Source organism: Oxyura jamaicensis, chromosome 4, assembly GCF_011077185.1.
Source record: "Oxyura jamaicensis isolate SHBP4307 breed ruddy duck chromosome 4, BPBGC_Ojam_1.0, whole genome shotgun sequence".
In the NCBI taxonomy this organism is placed as follows: Eukaryota; Metazoa; Chordata; class Aves; order Anseriformes; family Anatidae; genus Oxyura; species Oxyura jamaicensis.
In genome coordinates, this window is record NC_048896.1 from 60,759,028 (window position 1) to 60,783,998 (window position 24,971).

Consider the following 24,971-nt stretch of genomic DNA (forward strand, 5'->3'; position numbering starts at 1 on the left):
AGGAGAGGGCGGGGCCAGTCCCGCGCGCGGGCGGGACCGCGCAGGCGCGCGCTGAGCTGCGCACGGCCGAGCACGTGACCGGTGCTGCTCGCGGCGGGGCCGTTGGGGGCCTCGCGCCCGGCCGGCAGCGCCCACCCGCGGCCAGTCGGAGGTGGCTGAGGGGGGAAGCGGGTCCCGGCGGCACCGGGCGGGCATGGCGGCGGCAGAAGGGCAGGAGCCCTTGCTGAGAGTTGGAGAGGAGGAGGAAGAGGAGGAGGAAGGTCAGGAGAGCAGGTACGGGCTCCTTCCTCCCGTCCCAGCTCAGCTGTGTTGTTGTTGTTCTCTGCTTTAAAGTCACAGTTCTGTGAGAGGACATCTGGGTACGGTGGTTTAATGCGCAGTTGTAAAAGCCTTCTCGTAGAATCTTTAATGCTCCTGAATGTCAGTGCACAGGATGGAGCATTGAAGGTCTCTCGTTCAAGTTCTCTTCAGGTAGTGCTTTCAAACACAGTGGTGCCTGATAGCAGTTCTGTTTGTCTTTACATTCTGTCACTGTAGTGTTTTTCAGAGAAAAATGTTTTTGTTTCTAAATTAGATCATGTTCTTTTTAGTGTAGGAATCCATTCCTGTATGACAGTGAAAAGCAGTTTATGCACTTGTACTGAGATGTCTGTGAAAAATGATTGCAATGTCCTGAGAGAACTTGATAATGATTTCTTCCTCTCTCACCCTCAAAAAACAGGGATGTTGTGGAAACACAGGAGCATTATAAAAGCAGGTGGAGGTCCATCTGGATCATGTATCTTACTATGTTTCTCAGTAGTGTAGGTGAGTAAACATGGAAGGATTTCATTGTTTGTTTAATGAATACGTTCTGGTTTGAAAATTATAGGGTTGTCTGGTTTTCAACTACTTAGCTCCTTTAATGCTACTGTTTTTTTATACCCATTAAAATGCGTATGTTGTGATATTTTTTTTTAAGAGAAGATAACTTTAGCAAATCAAACAAAGTTACATTTAATAAAATAAGTAGTACAGTGTTTTGAGAATGAATGACATTACCTAGCTCTTTGTTTTATTGACTTTGTAATCTTTGGGGGTAGAAGGTAGTGGCAGAGTAAGGTTATGACTCAGAACTCACCAAAACACCCAAAGAAAAACTTTTAGGGAATGAAAATAGAAGTAATGCTTAGCTGTGAAGTGCTAAGATCTCTGTGGGAATGCATGTTATCTATTTCAAAATACGTGTCAGGACGTGTTTTCTCTTAAGGAATTTTGCATTTCCACTGCAGAACAAGTTACTGTTTTAGTCCTAAATAGCTGCCCCTTGAAGTAAGAGTTGTTTTGATTTTTGCCTGATTTTATGTGCACCTAGAAATGATCATGAGAATCATAGGATATTTCAGTGGTTGTTGTTATTGTTTCATTTGATGTGTTAAAAATTATTTAGTACAACTGTATTTGTGTATGAAGAAAGTCTTTTTACTCTGGGGACCTTGTAGTCTTTCCATTGGGAGGAAAAACTCTGTGCGGTTTGCTTGGTGCATCAGTATTCTTTTCTTAAGAGTTCTTTGTTTAGTATGTATGCACCTATAAAATGTCCTTTTTAAAAATAGTGGCTTCTATCAGGAAGAACGATTACTCTTCACACAAGCACATAATATGTGTTTTTTTGAGGTGGCAGACTCATGCATTGGCTATCATACGCCTAGTAGCAGGAGAATGAGTTTGTAGTCACTGCTTCAGTAAATGGTATTACTGGTAAACATGGCAAAGTAACTTCGATTATGTTTTTACTGTATTGCAGGTTTCTCAATTGTAATTATGTCTGTATGGCCATATCTACAAAAGGTTTGTAAATGTTAATATTTTTTTAATTAATAAGAAGACAAAATTCGTGCTCAGTAATCATGTGGTATAAAACTTGGTATTTTATTGAGGAAGAGGAATAGTACGGGGAACTATGTGGTTATACTGAGGCCTTTATTTTGCCATCTGCTAAGACAGCTTTTACTGTTGTGTAAAATCTGTCAGTAAGTTACTGAATTGATAAAGGTACATCATAACTCAGAAATGTTTGGTTTTCCAATATTATTTCACTGTTCATTGAAAAAATAATCAATAGAAATCTCTATCTGAATGCACGTGTAGTATGAAAACACAATACATAAGGTTTGTTTACCTTCTGAAAAAAAGGAAGCTGAAGCTAGAAGTTGCTCTGTACGTGCCGGATTGTTGTACTTAAGCCTTCTTGATAGTCAAAAATAGGGAATTGCCTGTCTACCTGGGTAGTGGTTTTATTTTTTCTTTGTTGCTTTCTTGTCAGAAGTGACATAAAAAAAATCTCTAAAACTGTATTTTAATCTATCCTAGGATTTTACTGCTGAATTTCTACAGTTTGTAGACAATTAGCTAAGGTGTATTGCACCAGACAAAATACTGTGTGAAAGCTTCCGAGACCCAGAGAAACATATTTACATAGTGCTGCACAATGCCACGCAGACATGCCAACTTGTTCAATTTATGTTTGACACTGCAGTATACTCTCAGAATTACAGTGCAGAGTCTTAGGTATTTCAGGCACTGAATCTAAATTGGTTTTGTTGATACTGTAAAAATCTGGAATATTTTACTCATACAGTTGCTTCATTTGGTTTTGCAGATTGATCCAACAGCAGATGGAAGTTTCTTGGGCTGGATTATAGCTTCGTACAGCATTGGCCAAATGGTCGCCTCTCCCCTCTTTGGTTTATGGTCCAATTACAGGCCAAGGAAAGAACCTCTTGTTGTTTCAACAGCAATTTCAGTAGCTGCTAATTGTCTTTATGCCTATGTCCATGTACCTCCTTCGCACAACAAATACTACATGCTGACTGCACGTGCTCTTGTGGGTTTTGGAGCAGGTAACCACAGCAGAAATGACGTTACTGAAAATTACTAAGTTTTGCCCCTCATGTAAACTAGTTAACGTGGTGTTTTTGTACCTGATTTATTATGTGAATAAGCAAAGCAAAGAGTTTGTCTATACTAGTTTATTATAAAGTTGTGTAATTGTGCAGTGTATATGAATATATATAATAACTTAGTATTTACAGGAACACTTTTGTTTTCTCTTTTTAAGGAAATGTTGCTGTAGTTCGGTCATATATTGCAGGTGCCACTTCCCTTACAGAAAGAACGAGTGCCATGGCCAATACCAGTGCCTGCCAAGCAGTAGGCTTCATATTAGGACCAGGTAGAGCATTTCTTACTGCTTCACGTCTCTGAAGTGGGCTTTCCTCTAATATTCTTAAAGTCAAAATTGGGCATCAGAAGTAGGAATTCTCAGAGACCATATGTTAGATGGTCCCTGTAGCTTGTCATTGCAGGAGCAATACTGTAGTCCCAGAACCAACGCTTTCAATATGGAAGGAAGAATAAAAAAAGTAAATCAACTGTCTGCACATGGTCAAGAAAATTAACTGTTGGTACACTCATAATTGAATTTCAGTTCTTTATGGGTCATGTTATTATGTATACAGTATATATATGTAACCAAGAGGTTTTCTGGTTAGTTGAGATTCCACTGGCTTCTGAGAGCTTATTTAGAACAGATTTCTCAAAATATAAGAAGTTAGGTCAAATACTTTAGTTGTCAGTCAGAACTTTGATTATCTAGTCTTACATGTTTATTCTGTGTTATAATATTTTCTTGGTGATTCTCAGGAGTTTCTTAATATGTCTAAGTTTTTCAGACATGTTTTACGCTTATTGGAGAAGAAGGAGTTACATGGAAATTAATTGATCTTCAGCTGAACATGTATACAGCACCAGTTTTATTCGGAGCTCTTTTAGGAATTATTAATATTATTCTCATCTTTGCTGTGTTCAGGTAATCAAGTTAGAAATAGAGCAATATTCTACCCTGATTTAGGGGATGGCAGTTAATGAATATTGCGTTGCTTAGAAGCAGTACTAAGCCTGAAATCTGGAGTGCTAAAACTATAAACCTTTATTTCTTATCATTTCAGAGTTTCTGCCTTCTGTAATACAGATCTTTTTCGTTATGTTGGTAAATGAATCATAGTGAAGCTGTGGCTAGAACTAATCCATAAACTAATGGAAAAGTTAAAGCTATTATTAACCTTGATTTTTGTATTTTTAGTGTTGATGGTTTCTGCACATGTTTTTTCTCTAAAGAGAAATAAGGTTAGGTTGCTTACAGGTTTCTCACTGTCACTGTCTTTCCTTTAAAAATTTTGAGGGGATTTTTGTGCCTTATTCCACTGGTGGCAGGGAGGGGATGGGACAGAGGCGCACAGATAAGTAGTATTCTCCCAGCAGAGTATTTCCTTTTTTAAATATGGTGGTGATCACATTAGCCAAATGTAGACTACACAGGTGATACTTAAAGGAGCTGGGAATAATTAGAATATAAGATGATGCCATTTAGAAGTATACTTAGTAATAGAGCAAATAAATATGTGTATTAATGATAACAGTTCTAAATTTCTAGAGAGCATCGAGTGGATGACATGGGACGGCAATGCAGTAGTATCAATTTTGAAGGAGAAGGTATCTATGTTTTATTTCAAGTTTACCAAATTACACTTCTGAAATACTTTCTTACAGCTAAGTATCAGTGTTAACTTAAAGGTTGGACCAGATGATTGTAGAGGGCTTTTCCAACCTAAATGATTCTATGATTTTATTTATGAAAATGCTACACCCAGGTTAGAGGAACAAAGTCTCCATTGTCATGGGTATTTACACTGCTGTGTACTTTTCACCTAGCAAAAAGAATAGCAAGTGTTTTGGTTTCCATTGTAAAAATCTTGAGAAGAGGTTACTTATTTTACCACTACTCAGAACTTGTTGGTCCTAGCATTACAGTGGAACAGCAAATGGTATAACCAATTTGGAAATAATTTTCTCTCAGTCAGAAAAATTGGAGTTTCAACAATTCCAATTTGGATTTGAAAAATATTTCATTTAAATTGTCAAAACATGTCTGCCTAACTGCCCACCAAACTGCATGTTAAATACTTAACAGAGTAAGGAAGTGATTAATGTCTGTAATAGGTGATAGTGTGAAAAAGATTAGTTTGCAAATCTGTTTATTTTTTTTGTTGTTGTTTTGTTGCAGAAAGTGGTGTTCCGGATCAGGATGCAGAAGGAAATGTTGACCATATTGCTGTGGTAGCAATGAATTTTCTTTTCTTTGTCATCTTGTTTGTGTTTGCTGTCTTTGAAACGTAAGTTTGTCTATTTTTGCTTAAAATACTTTGACATATAATGTGATTGGACAGTGTAAAGGCTTTTCTGTTGCACTCATTTACTTAATCATACTCTTCATAAATAGAAGTGCTTATAATTCCAAAACCATAAGCAATTAAATTGCTGTATACTGAAGCACAGTAATGAGTTAATGCACAGTAATAACCAAAAATAAGTGGCACAGTGTGGTGTGTGGAACGTTAATGTAAAAGCTTTTGAATGGACACAAACACATCCTCAACTTCTTAACTGTTAAAAAACAGTAGCCTAACTTAGGCTACGTAGTATCTTCAGAGAATATTTTGTCTTCATTTGAGTACTTGGTTCTCTATCTCCTATTTTAATGTTGTGTAGTTTCTTAGTATGATCCTCATATGCTCCAAAAGCTCCAGCAAAGCTCCTATTTCAGTGATAATTAAAACAATCGTTTTGATACAATTAATGCGTTTATGTTCTTAAATATACTATTTTACATGTTTTTTATGTATAGAGGTGAGTTATTCACTCATTTTCTTTAAGAAAATAAGGGGGGAAGAAAACTCAGACTGAAGAATACTTAATTTTTGCAATTTATGAAATACTTAAGAGGATATGGGATTTATTTTACAAATCTTTGAGTTCTAATCTAACTAAGGTTTATTTTAACAGCACGTATATCTTAATTGCTTTAGTTTTTTAGAAAATTGAGTTCCCGGTGACTGGTAGGTTAATATAAATAAACATTATTTTTATACTCACAGGGCTCTTTTTTTTTTTTTTTTTTTTTTTCCTCCCTGTCGTTCTGTCAAAGCATAACTCTTGCTTTGCTTCAATTCCATCATCATCTTGTGAACTATCTGAAATACATTAATGATGCCTCGGAATATGGCTGTTGTAATGTAGTTGTGAATCTGGTCTAGTGGATTTATTTTTAATAAATGATGTGTGACAATATTTTTTTAATTTAATTTTGTCAATTTAGCATAGCTACTCCACTGACGATGGATATGTATTCCTGGACGAGGAAAAAAGCTGTTTTTTATAATGGAATAATCCTCAGTGTGATTGGCGTCGAATCAGTTACTGTTTTCATGGTGGTTAAAATGCTATCTAAAAGGTAAGTTTTTGGAGTTTGAAATTTTGTTACTTATGTTAGCTAAGTATTAAAAGCTTTCTAGTAAGTTCAAATCTGCATTACCTTAGTCTCTTACTTGTTAATGAATTTGGATACATTATGTCATTTGAAGTATCCTGTTTTGACAGAGGCATGATGCTGTTGTTGTTCTTTATTCTGGTAACATGAGCCCCTTCCTTCTCTGTCTCTTATCCTGGGATCTAAAGAAACAAGTTTTAAGTTACTGTGATTTTGTTATTCTTGTTGCAGATACTTTGGTCACACATCTTTTCTCTGAACTAATGGGCTGTGTCATTAACACCTCCACAAATTATACTTTAACTAAATGATATATTTAATTGGAATTTCATTGTTTGATAGGACTGGTGAGCGTGCCATACTCCATGGAGGCTTACTGATCATCTTAATTGGGTTCTTTATCTTACTGCCTTGGGGGAAAAAACTACCAAATATCCAATGGCAAGGTAAAATTCAAGTCATGCTAAGCTGGTCATAATGTTTTATTGAACACTTTTTATTTTATTCTTAGTGGGATGTATTACTTGTTTTTACAGAAATAAAGAACAATTCTATTCCTCAAACAATTTCCAGTGAAATGGTGATACCTTTCTGGAGTTTGCAAGCAATGCAGCTTCCATCCAACCACTCAGAGCCTGTAGGCTGTCCTGTCACACAGTCCTGGTGCCTGAATACTCCCATGATCTATCTGGCCCAGTATATCAGCTCTGACATACTAATAGGATTGGGCTATCCAGTTTGTAATGTCATGTCCTACACTTTATACTCAAAACTTCTAGGCCCAAAACCTCAGGTAAGCATGATGCTAAACAGTTTGTTTTCTTTGTTTCAGAAAGACAAGTGATTGACGAACAAATTTCTAGGAGAATTGGTGGGAGTCATGTTTTTTTAGAGTGATGGGTGGAAATTCTTGGCTAGCCAAATTCCTGTCTAACATAAACTTTTGCTCTTTTATAGGGTGTCTACATGGGATGGTTAACTGCCTCTGGAAGTGGAGCACGCATACTTGGACCTGTTTTTGTGAGCCAAATATACACTCACCTGGGGCCACGCTGGGCATTTAGCCTAATCTGTGGAGTAGTTGTAATTTCTCTCTTAGTCTTGGAGATAGTATACAAGAGACTTATTGCCTTTTCTGTTAGGTATGGAAGGATGCAAGAAGAGAGTTGTTAAATATGTAAGGAACGACAGAGTAAAACCAACCCAGAAATAATAGTTTATTACTACTTTTTAATGAGGAGTGCCTAACCACTGACCTTGTTGGCTGTGAGGTAAGAATTCTAGACCTGTACTTACACAGTGACAGAACATGTAGTTTGGCTATATCCTAATCCATGGTTATACTCGCTGCAACGGAGCTTTTTGTATTCTGCTTTTCCAGCAGCAGAGGAAGGATATGAAGAAGTTGAACAAGTACAATGGCACGTTTGAAGTGTTTACATGCACCTGTGTACTGTGTGTAGCTGTGAAGGTGACAGGTTAAGTGCATCCTTTTCAGAAAGAAGTGAAACATTGTCCTGATTCTGTGAATCAGGATTAATAATTCATTTGTAACTACATGATGAGTTGAGCTGCATGCACTTTTTATGGAGACATCACTACATAAGTGAACCTTCTGATGATGCTCTGTTTGCTAGCTTGAAAGCACTGGTTCATACAAAATGTCTCTCTTTGGAACCTTATTTATCAGTGCAAGGATTTCAAGTGAAGTGTGATAGAACTGTAAAGGAAGGTAGGTGCCTACTTCACAGAAGTAGTTTATGTGGGATTTGGGTACTTCACTTGGTTAAGAGCCATTGAAAATCACAGCCTCAGTGACTGTTACTTGAACTACAGTAAATCGTGCAATTTTTTTTCTACTGTCCTCTGCTTTGTTAAATGCCTTTTATAGCAAGGATAACTTGCACAGAGCAAATTATGCACAGCTTTTCTTAACCTTACTCTAAAAAGGAAATACTAAGCATGATAGGTTATGCTTTTGTCATCTGTGGAAATGAATGCATTGTTCTATATGAGCAACCCCTGTTCATGCTAATTAAGTAAAAAGGAGAAAGCTAATGGCTCTTTGCATGTTGACTATTAGCTATGGCCTTTTTCTGATAATATAGCATAAGAAATAACTTACTTTTGAATTATTCAATATTTTTTTTTAAATCTTCATGATGTCTTCATAATGAGGCTTAACTGTTTCAATACTACTGGGAGATTAAAAAAACCTCAGGTAATAATAAAAGTTGTAGCTACTATTTAACATGTCTAGTATTTGATGCTTACTGAATTAAATGTAATTAGTTATTCCTATGTAATCAACTGTTAAAACACTAAGATTACTGAATTAAAAGATTATTTTTTCAGTACTGACTGAATGCAAGTTTTTTTCCCCTCAGACTTTGTTGCTCTGCAATTCCAGACTGGTATAAGACTTTCATTCTTTAACTCTTTCTTTCAAGAAAGTGAGCATTTTTTAGTAAGCTAGCTCATAATAAATAGTATCACAGTGTATTTTAGTGGTGGAAACTAATAGGAAGAAGCAGTGAGCAGGCAGAAGCTTTTCACAAGGTCACACTTCTCAAGTTCGGTGATCCCTTTCCTAAGGCATGTGGTCACCTAACACTTTGTGGTATTGATGATTTAGGCTTTTATGAACTGCATGTACATCAAGTTGGCACATGAAAACTACATTATTTTAGACAGAAAATAACAAGTGATATTACAGGGTTTTTAATATTCAGTGCCAATCTACATCTCATCAAGAATAACTTGGTACTTGAAAAGTCAGGGGTCTTACAATTAAAATGTTACATTTAATCTGAAAAGGAGGTATTTATGTACATATGTACACATGTTTATCAAAGACTAAGAGTTAAGTTCTCACCATACTGTCATTCAATAAAAGTGTGTTGATATAAGTAGAAATGTTAGCACAGGTGAAGTTACATGCTTTCCAATAGTTTCTCATAATGCTCTTCAGTTTGTTACACATCTCTAATAGTGTGGTTCATAATGCGTAAGGTAAAATTCCTATGAAGTAACAAATTGATCAGTAACTACACCATGTACAATTTGCTTTCCTATCAAACATCATCTGTATATATTTCAATGATCTCTACTGCAGAGGTAAAACATTAAGTAAACCACTGTGCAATATTTTAAGTTTTACAAGTTAGAAGATACTTTGTGCAACAATTTTATACTCTCTTGCCCCAAGCTTCACACATCCTTAAAATCCCAACCCACCATACTCTTAAGGTATTACATCAGTTTCTAGTATAGTTAAGCTTACTACTTACAGGAAAAGGCTCTCACTGAACTTCAATACCAAACAAATAGATCTAGACAATTACCACTGCATTTATTTTTTTTGGTATAAAATGCTTGTGCAGGGAAATTAAAAGCTGCTGCTACAAAAATAAAAACAGTTATAAAACATGTACATATTTACATATATTACTTGTAAGACATAAAAATACAAGTTATTTACAAATACAAACACTTCAACAGCACAGATGCATTTTCCTTGATCTTTAGCACTTGAGTAAGCAGTGGAGAAAGAAAAAATACAATAGATTCAGATTTCCAAAATGTTGAGGTCATTTAGAACTAATTTGTTCAAGATCTTGCTTGAGCAAATTTATCCATCATTTTGAGGAAAAACGTGTTTTTGTAAAATAATTTACAAGCAATGTGCTACATAAACACAACAACCCTTCCTTTCCTATTTTTTTTTTTAAACCAATTTTTGGAAGAATTTCTGGATAAGCTGAGTAAAATCAGTTACTTTAATATCAGTGAGTGAGTTTAAGCTCTTGTGCCCCAACACCTGCTTTGCTTTTATCAGTGAGGACCAGCTGGATTGGTAAACATCACAAGAATAGAAGACAGACAGTGCAGCTTCTCTTTGATGTATTCTGGCAACTTATCGTTTTCTCCATATCTACAAAGGTAAATAAGAATACAAAGTTTAGATGCTTGCAATAAGTTATTTTACTTCAGAACAGTATAAGGATTTAGAAACTGATCTGTAAATACGCTAACCACTGGAATATTTTTTTAATCTTTAAATTACTACATCATAATTATTTTAAAGTTATTAGTTATAGGTATGTTATACTCAAACATGAAAAAAAAGTTGCTTGATCATATATTTAATATATGAATTTGGGACAGACACATTCTTAAATAGTTTTTATTTTAATCTGAGTTTTAATAGTAATAAAAAAGAACAGCAGCTATGAAGTTTACCTTAGGTTAAAGAGTCTTAAACTGACAGCAGACTGAGCTATTTTTATGGCAGTAACAAGACTCACCTAGTTGTCTGGCCATCTGGAGAGGTGTAAGTGATAGAAGAAACACCTGCCTGGGCTACCAGTTGGGATCCATCATTAAACTGAACCCATACTGCTCCACTGGTCAGCTAACAAGACAAGTTGCAGTGTCATTTGTGGACATAAAACACAAGATTGCACACCTAGAAATATCCTATTAAGTGAAGCAGAAACTTCTTCCAAGCTGAAGTGACTTCGGTATCTAGGCCACTCTTTCAATGATTATATGTATGCTACTTTTTAGTAAATAGTAGTGTCTTACAGTTTCAAGAGCCAGAATTCCCAGAGTTTCAGATATTCAGATTTAGTGTCCTTTTCATTGAGTTAAAGAATTATCTTTAATTAACAACTCAGAGTTAGTGAACATAAAATAGAAGGACCATTTTGTTTGAGTACACACATTTTAAAGTTTAAATATAAATTAATCTGTTCCTTTGTTAGGATAGCAAGATTTCTGTATCTGGATTGCTGAGAACATTTTTTAAATCTAAATCTGGTACCAGAGAAGAGCAGCAAGGAAACAGTTGTGTGTCAGAAAACAGCTTTTCCTGCTGCACTGGGAGATTCAGTCACCTTGCACAGCACTGGTAGCTTTCCAATAAAAAACGCTTTGCCATAGCACCTTTACCGCTACATTGATGAACAGCTAAAATCCTAACAGCTTCAACTTTTTTCTCGAGGGAAATTTACATGACAGAAGGCACTCAGAGGCAGTAGTAATCATAGGAAATTCATGGCAAATAGAACTGAAATACTGAACTTGGGTTTCTTCTACTTAAGTAGTTCACCATAGCATTTACCCAACATGCTTTTGGAATTTTGGTATTCACTTCTTACCTGCGAAGCCCAACCAACATTTTTCACAAAGACAGATTTTAAAAGTTGGGCTGAATTTGGGCTGCATTCTGTCTGATGAATGGAGGAGCATGTAGCTGCAGCAGCATTAGCCATAAATGTGGACTTCTCATATGACACCACCTAAAACCCAGAAATGCACGGTATTAGCAGTCTTAGTATTAAAGCCAACAGATTATGTACTAACTATAGTGGTTAATTACCATCTTTTTTTCCTTAATCTTTTCCTATATACAGAAGGATTTAGTCTCTAAGCTTCATTTAGCAGCATTATGTTGTAAAAAACACTCAGGATTTCCTGACCTCCTCCATATTGTATTACAACACTTTTTCCACTGATTCCCTGTACTCACAAAGGAAAGGCTTCCTACTTAATCTGTTTTTTTGTGTGTGTGTGTGTGTGTGTGTGTGTGTGTGTATTTGATTGGCAGGAAACCCTATCCATCTTCAGGAAAATTGTTTAAATGCTGAAACTAAGAGCTTCTGGTGAAGCTTAACATTAACTCAGTGTAAAAATCAATACTAGTGCTGAAGCCCAAAGGAATTTTTGTTACTAGCTTCATTTCAGCTGAGTGAAAACTGGCAGATTCTGTATAAAGGATGTGCACTAAACAATCAAAGAACAGGGGTGCACATCAATTCAAGGAAGTGAAGCTCATACAAACTCTGTGTACTAAGACTAATAGAATTCATTCAGCTAAGAACGCTTTATCGGGACTGTGATGCAGCAATTGAAGCTTGGCAGGTCTTTCAAACAAATTGATGAAACTGCACAAAAAGCTTTATTGGCTATATGTATATAAATATGTTTACATTTAGCCTTTTTTAAAATTAACACTATTTCAGATCGATAGCCTCAAGTGCTCATATCTTTTGTGACTACCATTTAATACACAGGCCCGAGGACACAGAGCCCTCCAAATTCAAGACAGTTCTGCATAACACAAGTATACAATTGTCAACCTATGTTCCCAGGAGACATTGTTGACAAAGTTTTGGAATACATGGACTTCTCAGATGATCTTAATTCCAGATATCTCAGGTTAGTAGAAGTAAAAATAAACATTTCTAGCCAGCATGCTCAGTTAATAAAAGCATACATCTATACAATTACATGAAAATAAAATAACAATACTTCATTTCCTGCTGGATAGCAGTCTCCACTTGTTCTTGTGTACTTACAGGAGTACAGTTTGGAGTCTGAACTGGAGTAGAACTGGCAGCTATATTCCTATCCAGTGCCATAACTTCTTTTGAACAGTTTGTATTGTCCAACAATGAAGGCACTAGAGCCTTTGGTGATTCAGTATTGCCAGGTTTTCTGAAAAAATGAGACAAATGTGAAGAGGTCTTACCAAAAGGGTCTAAAGTAACAAGTGAGGAGACCTAGCTTTTCATTCAGTTAACCACAGACTGTACAAAGCACTAGAGAACACTAGTTTTCTGCAGACTTGTTTTTACACATGCTATTTATTAGCCTGGTTTAGTCTGAACCCACAAGTGTATTTTATCTTAGTATCAAAAGAAGGGTAGCCAGGTCCAGAACGATATTTTTTTATACATGCTATGAAGTTGATGATTATCTTGCTAATGACTATGAGCCTCTGCTAAACAACCCGGGCTTCTGCTAACATTAGCTGCAACAGGCTGCTTAGGAGGAATATGCAAATGTGTAAATATGTACTAGTGAAAACACTACCTTCCCACAATTATTGGAAAAAACGGAATGCTTTCACTCCTTTTTTCTTCTTCCAAAATAGCAGATTCCAGTGCAAGGCATATACGATGTCCCTGGAATTAGAAAGAGCTTGTTAAAGTTTTAAGTGAGAAGGGTTTGACTGCCTACACATGGAAATGCTTTTTTCCAATGGTACTGAATATCGGTAATAGCTGTATTCATGTACCATGAAGGCAACTAAAAAAAAAAAGCTATATTACTGTTACTCCCGTAGCTTCAGCATATCTGGAATTATTTGTAATAACCACAGCTCCTCCTCTTTTAGCAGGAATAGACAGGGAAACAACAGACCCCTGAATTCTATTCCAGCAAACTACAGAACAAAAGAAAGGCAGAATTGGAAATTTTTACCATTTCCCAAGTTCAAGACCATAACTACTCTTGTGACTACTAACTGGGTGACATGAAACATGAGAAGGCATAGCAAGCAGACCAGTTAAACACCTGGCAGCTGTTGCCTCTTTAAAAATCACATAAAGCAGCTCTGCCTGTTCTGTTTAAACCCTCCACTAGGCAGGCAAACATGCTTTAGACTCTAGTAAACAATTTCCTCTAACAGTCTTTGAGGCAGTGTTAATCTTGAGGCAGGTTACTGTTACCACTACACTGATATTCGCTCTTTCAAAAAAAGAAAAAAGAAACAGCCTAAAACCCACCACTACCAAAAGCACTTCACCATTCTTATCACCATAATGAAAAACATGAAAAGCAACATTTGAGGCAGATTAGTGAAAGAATGAATCTTCAAAGGTTGCTTTGCATTTGAAAGGGCTATATAAAACCATTTACCTCATTTGCATGATCCATATATACTTGTATTTCCTTCTTCAAACCTGTTTCAGTTTCTCCTTTCAAAGTGAAGGATTTCCCTGATTTTTCAATCACACGAGTTATACCAGCTGTCTTGTGTATCTTTGCTCCTGTAAAAAGCATTTTCTAGTCTGATTTGTATAAAATGCTAGCATCTATGAAATAGAGATCCCCAGGGTTACATTGTACTCTACTAAAATGTAACTCACTGACATAAGAATTACTACAACAATAGAACTGCTCCTGGTTGAGCTCTGTGCATCTAGGAGAAACAAACGCCACTTAAATTGGGACTGTGATGTTAGTTAGTGGAACATTTTCTTTGACCAAATACCACTACTTATGTAGGTTGAATGATGCATTTATTACCTATTAACAAATGCCCTTCTAAACATTAATCTGAGACAAAATTGCCATCTCTAATAGCACTGTCAAGAATCAGTTAAATACAATCTATTAGTATTTAATATGGTTTTAAAGATACACATTCTTTCAAAAGCATTCCACACAATCACAGAACTGTTACTAAATGGTTCTTAAAACCATAAATTCTATGTATATGTCTACCTAAGTGGCAAATCAAACTATTTCACAGTGGTCTCTAGTGAGAAAACAATAGTCAGTGCAGTCTGGATTAACAAGGGAGAGAAAGTTGGAGAAGACAGTCACTGTCTCAAGTTAACAATGGAAAGCTTGATGTAGGGACACACCTTTCACTAAGTAGGTTAACTATAAAAAGTAGATCCAAAGAAATGAAATGAATTAATGAAAGGTAACAAGGTGTAGCTTAGCAATACTTCTGTCATGTACATGAGAAAGAAGATAGCAGAAAGAAACTAACGAACAAATTCATCTGTGAATGCTAGAATGTGGTAAAGTGCTAAGTGGCAAAGTCTTGTTTCTAGTATTTTCTTCAACCTGAAGTTTTGTTTGGCAACATTTTTAGTGCAGCTTTAATAAAAATAACCACTTGCAAAAGTGAATACATACCATCATAAAAACAAATTTCAACGTCTGCAGTGGGTGAATTTTCCATCAACATGCACTTGGCATATCTTGTGTAGAAGGTAACTTTGGGGGTTTTTGTTCTTACTAACTGCACAAACTTGGCTGCATACTGGTATTTTTTCCAGTACTTTTCTAAAAAAAAAAATTAAAACATTTATCAGTCAGATTAAACACTGTATATCAGCTTGAAAAAAATAATTTAAAATACATATTTTACAGATGAAGGCTGTAAATAACATCTAAATAGTTCAGAGAAATACGCTTAAAAATGCTAAATTCAATTTCTACTAACTTTTTTTTTTAAGAAAAGTTCACATCTTCAGTAACTGTTTCTTCTATTAGCATAGTTCATAACCTCAACAACATAGAGGAAAGCACTGCATCCATCATTTATGAAGGTAACATGGTCCAGCTGGTTTCCTAACTTCAGGCAAAACTTGTCTTTGACCTCTAGTTAGTAGAGCAGTCTGCTTGTCTTTTAAGAATTTGTAGTTAGCTTATGTTTGTTCTTTTCTTTAGATTAAACATTGTTAATGCTTTCAAATATATATTTTTTCCCCTTCTTGCCCCATGCAATAAGTATTATGAAATGCAAATTAAAGTTGCTGTTTTAAATTTGATTAAAACATCTTCCAATGTGAATTACCAGAATATGAAAGCCTCAGTTTAAACTGCATTGTAAAGAGAGCAAGTGACTCCTTATAATTGCAATATAAAATGGCTTAAAACCTGTGGGTTCAGTCTCATCAAGTTCCAGAAGTTTCTGAAAAATTCCATCTAAACTGTAGTTTTCAGCTTATTTTGAAAAGTGTTTTTATCCTCCTGATTATTTGAGTAGCAGGTAAAAACTAGTAAGTCTCAAACATGATTAATCTGATGCTTAACTGAATCTTAATAGTTTTAAAATAAATGTAATGTTACCTGGCAAGTTGTCAAAATTATACATACAGATGTCTTCAGGAAGAGCAGGAGGTCTGTCATCAAGAAGGAAGCCTCTTCCTTCATTTGGATGATAAACTGCAATCTACAAAAAGGAAAAATGGTGTTTACATTTGCAACTCACATGGAAACAAGTCAGTTTAATTACCATAATATACCATGAACTGTCCTGTTCCACTAAGTGATTATTTAACAGCTGTAGTTTTCAGCAATACTTCACTGTTCTCTAAGTCAAGTCCAATCTTGCTATGAAATAATTGCTTGCTACCTACATCTGTACCACAGCAGGGGTGGGGGTGCAGGGGAGGAGGCTATTTGCAATGGCTAATTGCATTCCTAAACAAATAATTTATAACCATAAATCATAGCAAATAATTGCTTAAATGAAAATTAATAAGCATTTAAATAACAGAGTACTGCAAATTTAATATTACAATAAAGAAACCAATAAGTCTCACCACATTTCCATCACAAGATATTCTGAGAACTTCTTTCACAAATTCTTGTGAATGGTGTTCTTTTAGAAATTCCATACACACTTCCCCAGTATCTAGAATGCTCACCTAAAATTAAGAAATACAAGTTAGACCAAAAAACCTTATTCTCTGGCAATCTAATTTAACATTTTTCTACAAATGGTTTACGAACACAGCTTTCTAAAAATATAAGGACCATAATATTTCTAGAATATAGTGCAAACTGATCAATACTTCTTACAATAACTTTCACTGCTAGGTCTATTAAAACGGTGTTTCTTCATGACTGAAGTTTATAAACCTGGTGAGCAAGGGTGTGGCTTGTTAGCTGACAAATCAAACTAACACCAGTTGGCTCTATTATGTTCTTTAGAAAAAAGAAAGGGAGGAGGGTGAACAGGTGAGCAGGACAGTAAAAAAAAATAAACAAAAAAAAAACAGAAGAAACCAGAAACAGACCAACCAGAAAAATCACGTGAGCAGTAAGGATTACAAGAATTTCTTTTGCTTTCTTCCTCACCCACAAGTTAGGGATGAAAAAACAATATAGAAAAACATTCAAGTATTGGAGAGCAAGACTGTTTTCATTTCTAATCCAGTTATTTACCCAATTCTAAAAAAAAATATTTGGCGTATTGGACATAGTTAAAATCTTAATATTTAAAGATATTATACAGATAAGCAGTGCAGATGTTTGGAACTATATGATGTATATATGCACTTAATATTTCTTATGTCTACCTACAGTTTCTTTGCTCGTAAGCTAGAAACAGTACAATGTCAACATTTGCAAGAAGTAGCCACCAGGTTGCAGTGTTCCATATCCAGAAAAGCTAAGATGCATCTTATTGATATAACTTTGAATTTAATCACTAGTAATATAGATTCATATAATCTTATTACAGATTTTTAGAAGAGCAAATGTTTCTGATTTTCCAAGTGATTTCTAAAGAGATTCACGCTATTTAAAAATTAAGTTCTTTTAGTTCTGAGAACTGACACATACCACTGCATTTTTTGTTTTTTGCCTGATCGGTTTTAGCCTGTGAGCGTTGAGAGGCAATACTGTACTTCGCAGTGTAGGTTTCTGATGTGCTGGTGGTTCCTTGCCCCATGCTTGGTTTTGTTCTGTAGTTGACCAAAGGCCACACGAAGATGACTGAACTTTCTCAGACTGGCAGGGAACTTCAGAGATGTATTTCATTGGGTTTCTCTGGTTTAAAGAGTGTGGAGGGATGTCAAGGGATGCATCATGATTCCTGATGTCTTTCAAGGTGTTCCACACATTTCTTGATGCATCTTGCTGCCCATCCAGATGGTACTGGAAACCTCCATGTGCACTGCTGCTGCCAGTTAGGTCTGCAGGTGGTCTCAACTGACCTGAAATCATTGTAAAAATACATTGGAAATTTAAAGAGCCTTAGTAAGGGGGAAAAAGTCACTTTTAAAAAAAGGTTTTTCAAAATAACATGTTAGAAGGCTTATTTAAGTGGAGAATGATTTCTGTAATCAGTCCAAATTGTTAGGCTATGACTTAGGTGCCAATCACTATCAGCCCTTATAAAATTTGTGTTTATTTTAAAAAAAAATGTTACTATATATCTCAGTTATGACAGCCTTTGGTCTTAACATGCATCAAATCACCTTGCAAAAGCATTGCTAAAGAAAACACTAATTCAAATATATACTTCACCAAGAATTGATCTGTTGAAAGCCAGTTTAATTGCCATTCAGATAACCTCCAAGTTTCACTGAGGTTGCAGTTTAGCTAACTAGTGTTTTAACATCAACCAGGTTTTATTGCTCCAAATGTTAACTGCACACTCCAAAACCTGTGTTTTATTCCCAGTCACTTTTTTTTTTAATTAAACTTCTTAAAACCACTTCTCTAGTTTTGATATTCAAGCCCTTGAACAAGAGCCTAAATATCAAAGGGGCCTCACCCAAACAAGTAATGTACTCCTCCTGTCACGTTGCAGAACAGCTGAGGAGGGACCAAAAATTAAGTAGGATTACTCCATCATGCCCATGTGTCATGATTCCAATTCCCTATACACACAAAGGGAAGGAGTCCAGTAATATCAGAACAAAAGAAAACAGAATGGATTTATGATCACTCTATGATTGAATTACGCTAGTTGAAAATGTTGTAATATGATTCATAACAAAGAAAACCTCCTTCCCTTCTGTCTCTTTTGTCCTTTCCTCCACCCCTCCTTCTGCAGCCTAATTATCTTTCTCTCATTTTCTGAGGTCACATTTTCTCTTAAGGCATATTTGCACAACTGAATTAACAGAGCTTGAGTCACCTGCCAATCTTCTGTCATATATATTTATAAATGATTCAGGTCAGAAGTGAATAATTGGGCAGGTTCTAAAATTGCATTTCCCTCTTTGTGGCCCTATTTATTTTTGCTGAAATACTGAAAAAAAGAAGACGACCTTATTTTAGGAAGCTAAGCGTTCAAATACAACAATTTCTTCACTGTTCTGAAGGCAGTTAAATGTAGCTCATTACACCAGCTCAACAACTTGGGGAGAACTACAAAGCCTTCTGAATTTCCTACCTCAGGACATTTAAAACATTACAGCTTAGTCCAAAAGAGAGAACAAAATATTATCAATGGCACAGTTCTTGCTTTAGAGTGATTTCACAGATTAGTGATACTGGAAATCATTTTGCCTCTTTCAATAGCTCTGTCCATTTTTGGCAGTGACAAGTCAGTTTAGGGTCTCCCATGCTTTTCCTTCACAAAGAAGGTCTTGTGTCTGCAGTGGCTTCTGTTAACATCCAACCACTGATATTTAGGATGCCAGCGTTTTTCTCCAATATCAGTTACTTGGCCAATTGCTTCTATCATGAGTTTAATGAAGTTAAATTTGGTAAAACAGAAACAGTTACAGGACAACTATAACTGGAGTGCAAAAATACACAATCGCTTACTAACGCACCACTTGTTTGCATGCTTCCAAGCCACTGCTGCATTGTTTCAGCCTGGGACTTCTGCTCTAACAAACCAAGGTGGGGCTTCATTGGGCAAAGATAATCCGAGCTGCAAAATAAAAGTTACACATGTAATCAAAGTTACATCAAAGACACTTGCACAACAGAAGTTACGATGCTGCAGCTGCAGAAACCACAACCTTTACAATGTTTAAGAAATTCAGACAGCATTTTGCAGCTGCAAGACAGCATGAAACTCGCTTCTCTTTTCACAAGGAACATTCATAAAAACCCATTTCCAAGTGTAATAAAAAGTTAGCACTAATTTTTAGCATGAATCAAGTCTGAAATACTTTACAAATAAGAACAAATGAAACCACACACAAGGTTGCCACTTCTTCACACAGAGTGGAAAGCAGGAACTAGGATATGCAATAGCCCTTGCATTAAACACAGGAGAATGTCCTTTATTACTCTGATAATGGGAAAAAAATAAAAGTAACTTGTGAGCATGCACAGATTATTACAACAAAGGATTTTTGTTGCACAGCAGTGCACACGAAGTGAAGCTCAGGCCTCCTACACACAAACATCGTAGCATCCCTTGCAGTTTTGACACCTGGGCTAGTTTGTATGAGCTAGGAAAGCCTGTCAGATATTCAGATATGAAGAAAGAAGCCAGGATTTTCATCCAGAACTTCTAAGGACAGAACTAAGTTTCAGGTAACTTTGAAGGTGTTTTTTGTTTGTTTGTTTTTACCCCAAGTGCAGAAAGCATTGCTCATCTTATAATCCTTAACTTGTACTTAGACAGCTTTTTTTTTTTTTCCTTTTCATCTTGTCTAGGTATAAGGCACAGTTAAAGATGAACTAAAAAAAAACAGAGCAGCAAGTATATACATTGGCAGTCATACTCTGAATGACTTCTACCCTAATCTGTATTTCTAAAACGAGCAGTTAGCAAGGGTCCCCTACTACAATTACTGTGGGGAATGAAATATTCACCTTGCTGCACATGGGAATAAGTAAATAATCAAGTATTACCAGGATAAATAAAAGCTACAATACAGCTGGTAGGCATGCTGCATCTACGAACTTTAAGATGGACTATTGGGAAAGTAAACCTCTACATTAGCAACAGCATCAATTATCACCTTCTTTATATTTGTATTCAACCTATAAGCAGAGACACTTTGGGCACTTAACTGCAGTCTAGTACCAGGAAAAAAAACTCACTTAACATGGGACAGCTCTACATTTCATCTTAATAAAAACTGATTCTTACTGTGGTTGATCTTTTACAGGTGGAGACATTTGCCTTTCAAAAGGACCAGAACTACTAGAAGTCTTTTCCTTAAATATTTCTCCAACATCAGTGTAGCTGCTTGCAGGTGAAAAGCATTCTGTGTTTTCCCTTGTATCTGCTCTAGGCTTGGAAAGCAGTTCCACTGAGTGACATCTCTCAACAATATTTGATATTCCTTGAGTCTGGCTATGGGATGCGCCAGACCTATCTGAAGAGTGGGCTCTTCGGAGGTAGCGGGAATGTGGTCTCTCTTCAGCAGGTTGCATGGTTCTTCCCCTGCCAGTTACGCCAATTTCTTTTCCCTGAATTCCCCATTGATGAAAAGAACCGCTTCCATCTACAGATGAAATGTTACTGGAATTCTTGTTTTTAGGAAAAAAAGTAATTTTATTTGGGAGTGGCTGCCCCACTAACAGCTTCTTCTTTTCCTTCAAACAGCCACTGGTACTGATGCTGGAAGAGCCTGTAAAGGTTGTAGAGATTGTAGCGTTTCCGCTGTCCATGGAATCTTCTGAAGTTCCTGAATCTTTGCTCCGTGTAGACCTGCACCTGGACATAAAAGGATGATCCAACACAGAGGAAAGACTCAAACGATCTGCTGGATTTTTGCGGAGTAATTTGTGAATGAGGTCTTGTGCCTCTCTTGATAAAAAGGCTGGCATTTCATAATCTGCTAACACTACTTTATTCAGTGTGTTCTTGACTGTGTCAGTGTCAAAAGGTGGCTTTCCAATAAGAAGAGTGTAAAACATGCAGCCCAAAGACCATACATCAGATTCAAGTCCATGCGGACTCCTTGTGGCTATCTCTGGAGCAATGTAGTTCGGAGTTCCACACATGGTATAATGCTTTTCATGAGGCATTTTCAGCTGAGTTGCTAGTCCAAAATCAGCAATCTTGACATTCATATTATTGGTGAGTAAGAGATTAGAAAGAGTGAGGTCCCGATGCAGTATTCCATGAGAATGAAGATACAGCATACCCGTGATAATTTGATGCAAGAAGTGGCGGGCTGTCAAAAATAAAAAAAAAATAATACATGCTTCAGTAGTATAATTGAAATCTTAGTCCTGAAAATAACAACCTTTTCAAGTCTGCTATTGGTCCTCCTTTTTTTTTTTTTTTAAAGTGAAGATGTTACAAGGGTGTTAAGCATCATGCTAATGAGATTGGAACAACTTTCTGCTCTCTTGCTTGGAGCAATTCAGTATGACTATGTTCTAGGACAGTCCATAAAAGAATGTTCTGTAATGAATTAATCCATTTGATTCTTTGATAACAGGAACATGTAAGGATGACTGGAAATATTTTCAGTTTGCCTTAAGTTTTCAGAAACCTAATTTTAAGAAGCTTAAAAATTCAAGTTGCACTCCCCACTTTCAGAAACAAATACAAGAAATCAAGCATCATCACTATATGCAGATTATAAAATACTGCAGACAACTTGGATGGTTTATCATTAGCAAACCTTCAAGGCTACCAATATTTCAATTTCTCAGTCTCCTATGTTAGTGACATTGGGATAATCTTTCTACTCTATTACATTAGAAATAAAACGTCATCCAGACTGAAACAGCATCATTTGTTATGATGTTGCCATTACAGCAATCTTAAGAATCACACTTTCTAGAGCAAACAATTTACAATTCTTCTTCTTAGCAAAGGGCAAACACTGCAAGACAATAAACGTTAGTAGAAAGCTCTTCTCAAGGGAAGAGACTTTAAATCTGAGCCAGTGGTTTGCAGCTTTCAGACCTGTGGTACCATCAGATGAACTATTTGTGTTGGAGTGGACTTGACTTCAGCAGATGCCTCTGTAACAGCACCCCTTTAGTCCTCTCCTGTGATCTAGGAATTTCACAAAATAAGATTACTTGTTTCCTTGTTTCTCCATCAGTTTCTAAACTGGAAGAACTGGACAAAAAAGATCAGCATGGTAATTCTGGGAGCTGTCATAGGCATTAACCATTGAACCCAGATCAGATGAAGACAGAACAGTACATGTCTGCAGCCTGAAACACTGCACATAGCAGCATGCTTCCATCTCCCTTAAATTTATTTTGGAACTGCACTGTCCCACTTAGCCTTTCAGTGATCCACGTCCTAATGGAAATCTTCTCACTGACAGCTATAAGAAAATACAACATGGGTAAGCTCAGAAATGCAATTCATCTTTTTTTTTTTTTGCAGGACTTTGAGACACTACGCAGAAGAATAATATAGCCAACTTAAAGTTTTTAAATTACACTGACAGTGAGCTCTCAGTGTAAGATAGGATTTTTATTTTAGTTCACTAGAATTAAATTTATTGAATAAGCCAACATGGTAGTGCAAAGAAGAAAGCTGTATAGAAAAAAAAACTACCTTCTTCTTCTGAAAAGGGTTTCTTTCTGTTCTTTATGTATCTGCTCATTTCACCATTGTGACACATCTCAAGTATCAAGTACACATAGTTGCTATCTTCAAAATAGTTATAAAGCTGGAAAAGAAAATAATGAAAACATTAAAATATATTTTGTAGACTATACAGCAAGTTGCATATACTGTTATTGCTACAAAAAACACAATTCTTACCTCGAGTATAGATGGATGCTTTAGCTGACAATGTATTTTCACCTCATTTTGAACCCTCTGTACCATTCCAACTTTGTGCATGGCTTTTTTATCTATCTGAAAGTAGAACACAATGATTTTTTAAGTACTGCAATGCTGATTACACATGTTAGTTTCAGGTGAACTTGAAATTCAATGCATAGTACATTTGCCTGAAAATACTGAAATATAAGCAAGGTTTCATATAATATTGCCTACTAGGTGCTTTTCATGAGCAGGTATCTTAGAGAAACAGGAACATACAAGTGTCCAGAAGTAGACAAGTGTGAATATTTAAATACCAAAATTAATAGCAAAGCTTTCTGAAATAGTTATGCAGAGAAATCTAACACCAATTTTGCCAGGCAGATAAGCTAAGTATAGCTGATATTAAAAAGGTGGCCAAATAGGAGTATTATAAACTGTAATTAGATGTAGTAAAACACCTGTGAAACATGAGTTTCTTTCATAACAGTTTGACCTGGCAGTCAGGGAAATTTTTCAAGACTGTTACAAGTTAAAGGGCTGCAGGTTCCTACCTGTGCTGAGGACCTCTCCAGCCAGATGGAATCTAAATTAAGTTTTTGTGGCTGCAGGTTTCTGTATAAGAATTATAGGGCTGAATGTCCACCCAGAAGTGAGTCTTTCAGCTCAAGCTCTTTTAATAGGAACGTAAGCGTTCAATAAACTATCAATAGAGTCTTTTTGTTGGTACAGCCTCTTTCAGGAGGAAATTCTCATCTAACCGTCAGTTACCTAGAAACAGCTGACCAGGCACAAATGCCCAACGACATAACGCACAGCCTGTTGCAACCTGCCCTCGTCCAGACTCTAAGAAGGCCGAGACTCCCTCGGCTGGCTGCCTTACCATTTTAATAGCCACTTCCAGACCAGTTTTCAGGGACACCGCTCTGTAGACCCCAGCGAAAGAGCCCTTTCCCAGGAGGTTCCCCACCTTGAAATCCTGCAAGGCAAAGCAGCACCGCTGTCACTCCCACCCCACTCCTCTTTAAATCCCCTCTCCCACCCGGCAGCCCCCCGGGGGAGCCCCCACGCCCCGCCACCCCCCACCCCGTCGGAGCGGTACCTGAAGGGCGCTCCCGGCCCCGCTCGGTACCATCCTGCCCGCGGGGCGCCCGCGCCGCCACCGCCCGGCCGCCTCCCGCCGCCCCTCCCGCCGCCCGCCCCCGGCTCCCGCTGCTATGGCAGCGCCGGGCAGCGCCACACAGCGCCTCGGCCCCACCGCAGCCCCCCCGGCCGGGGCTACCTCGGGTCTCCGGGTGGCCACCGCCGCCCCTCGCAGCCAGGGCTCGCCCCAGCAAATGGCGGCCGCCCGCCCACCTCTATGCTCTCGCCGATGCAGGTCGCCATGGCGCCGTCCGGCCGCTCTCCCCGTCCGGGTGCCGCTAGGAGCTGTCCCCGGGGCGCCGGCCGCGGCTCCCCATCGCCCTCACGCCGCCCGCCGCCGCCCGCCTCGGCCCAGCCCCGCTCGCTCGCGGGCCCGACGGCCGCTCCCCCCCCCCGCCGCCTCCATTTTGAAAAATCGCGCCCCGGCCCTCCCGCCCCGCCCCGCTCGGCGCAGTGACGTCACGCCGCCCGCCCGCATGCGCG

The 24,971-nt window shown here is 37.4% G+C and overlaps 2 protein-coding genes and 1 long non-coding RNA gene across 6 annotated transcripts; 2 read left to right on the forward strand and 1 right to left on the reverse strand.

Moving 5' to 3' along the window:
- The first annotated feature begins 87 nt into the window (after positions 1–87).
- MFSD8 (major facilitator superfamily domain containing 8) lies at positions 88–8,728 on the forward strand. 3 transcript variants are annotated; one of them, XM_035324613.1, is made up of 12 exons: positions 88–273; positions 722–807; positions 1,787–1,830; positions 2,642–2,882; positions 3,101–3,214; positions 3,706–3,850; positions 4,475–4,533; positions 5,105–5,213; positions 6,197–6,331; positions 6,710–6,813; positions 6,904–7,160; positions 7,325–8,728. In XM_035324613.1, exons 1-12 carry the CDS (start codon positions 194–196, stop codon positions 7,538–7,540), a joined length of 1,590 nt encoding a protein of 529 aa, XP_035180504.1. In that variant the 5' UTR covers positions 88–193; the 3' UTR covers positions 7,541–8,728. The 3 variants fall into 3 exon arrangements, with proteins under 3 accessions (XP_035180504.1, XP_035180506.1, XP_035180505.1); XM_035324615.1 differs by having other exon boundaries at positions 167–273; positions 596–807; XM_035324614.1 differs by having other exon boundaries at positions 169–273; positions 591–807.
- A 966-nt stretch (positions 8,729–9,694) lies between these two features.
- On the reverse strand, positions 9,695–24,904 carry PLK4 (polo like kinase 4). 2 transcript variants are annotated; one of them, XM_035324612.1, is made up of 16 exons: positions 24,702–24,904; positions 24,229–24,324; positions 23,343–23,438; positions 23,133–23,247; positions 20,748–21,780; positions 19,471–19,571; positions 17,525–17,898; positions 16,501–16,605; positions 16,025–16,127; positions 15,086–15,235; positions 14,075–14,205; positions 13,247–13,338; positions 12,730–12,868; positions 11,530–11,670; positions 10,675–10,781; positions 9,695–10,301 (listed from the first exon to the last, which is right to left on the reverse strand). In XM_035324612.1, the coding sequence occupies exons 1-16, from the start codon at positions 24,729–24,731 to the stop codon at positions 10,202–10,204; spliced, it is 2,913 nt and encodes a 970-aa protein (XP_035180503.1). In that variant the 5' UTR covers positions 24,732–24,904; the 3' UTR covers positions 9,695–10,201. The 2 variants fall into 2 exon arrangements, with proteins under 2 accessions (XP_035180503.1, XP_035180502.1); XM_035324611.1 differs by lacking the exon at positions 24,702–24,904 and adding an exon at positions 24,448–24,504.
- On the forward strand, positions 10,178–21,341 carry LOC118166051. The gene is made up of 4 exons (XR_004750327.1): positions 10,178–10,309; positions 12,445–12,589; positions 15,792–15,794; positions 21,207–21,341. It is a non-coding gene; the product is annotated as an uncharacterized LOC118166051 (long non-coding RNA).
- Positions 24,905–24,971: the final 67 nt, after the last annotated feature.

Bases quoted from the DNA above. Each gene is read 5' to 3' on its own strand.
- MFSD8 (XM_035324613.1), top strand. From the start codon at position 194: ATGGCGGCGGCAGAAGGGCAGGAGCCCTTGCTGAGAGTTGGAGAGGAG. The intron at 1,831-2,641 runs GTTTGTAAATGT...TTGGTTTTGCAG, and splicing joins TATGGCCATATCTACAAAAG to ATTGATCCAACAGCAGATGG. The intron at 5,214-6,196 runs GTAAGTTTGTCT...TTGTCAATTTAG, and splicing joins GTGTTTGCTGTCTTTGAAAC to CATAGCTACTCCACTGACGA.
- PLK4 (XM_035324611.1), bottom strand. From the start codon at position 24,480: ATGGTACCGAGCGGGGCCGGGAGCGCCCTTCAG. The intron at 16,606-17,524 runs GTATGTGTCAGT...TCTTAATTTTAG, and splicing joins AAAAAACAAAAAATGCAGTG to GTGAGCATTCTAGATACTGG. The intron at 14,206-15,085 runs GTATGTATTCAC...TGCTTTTTACAG, and splicing joins TGAAATTTGTTTTTATGATG to GAGCAAAGATACACAAGACA.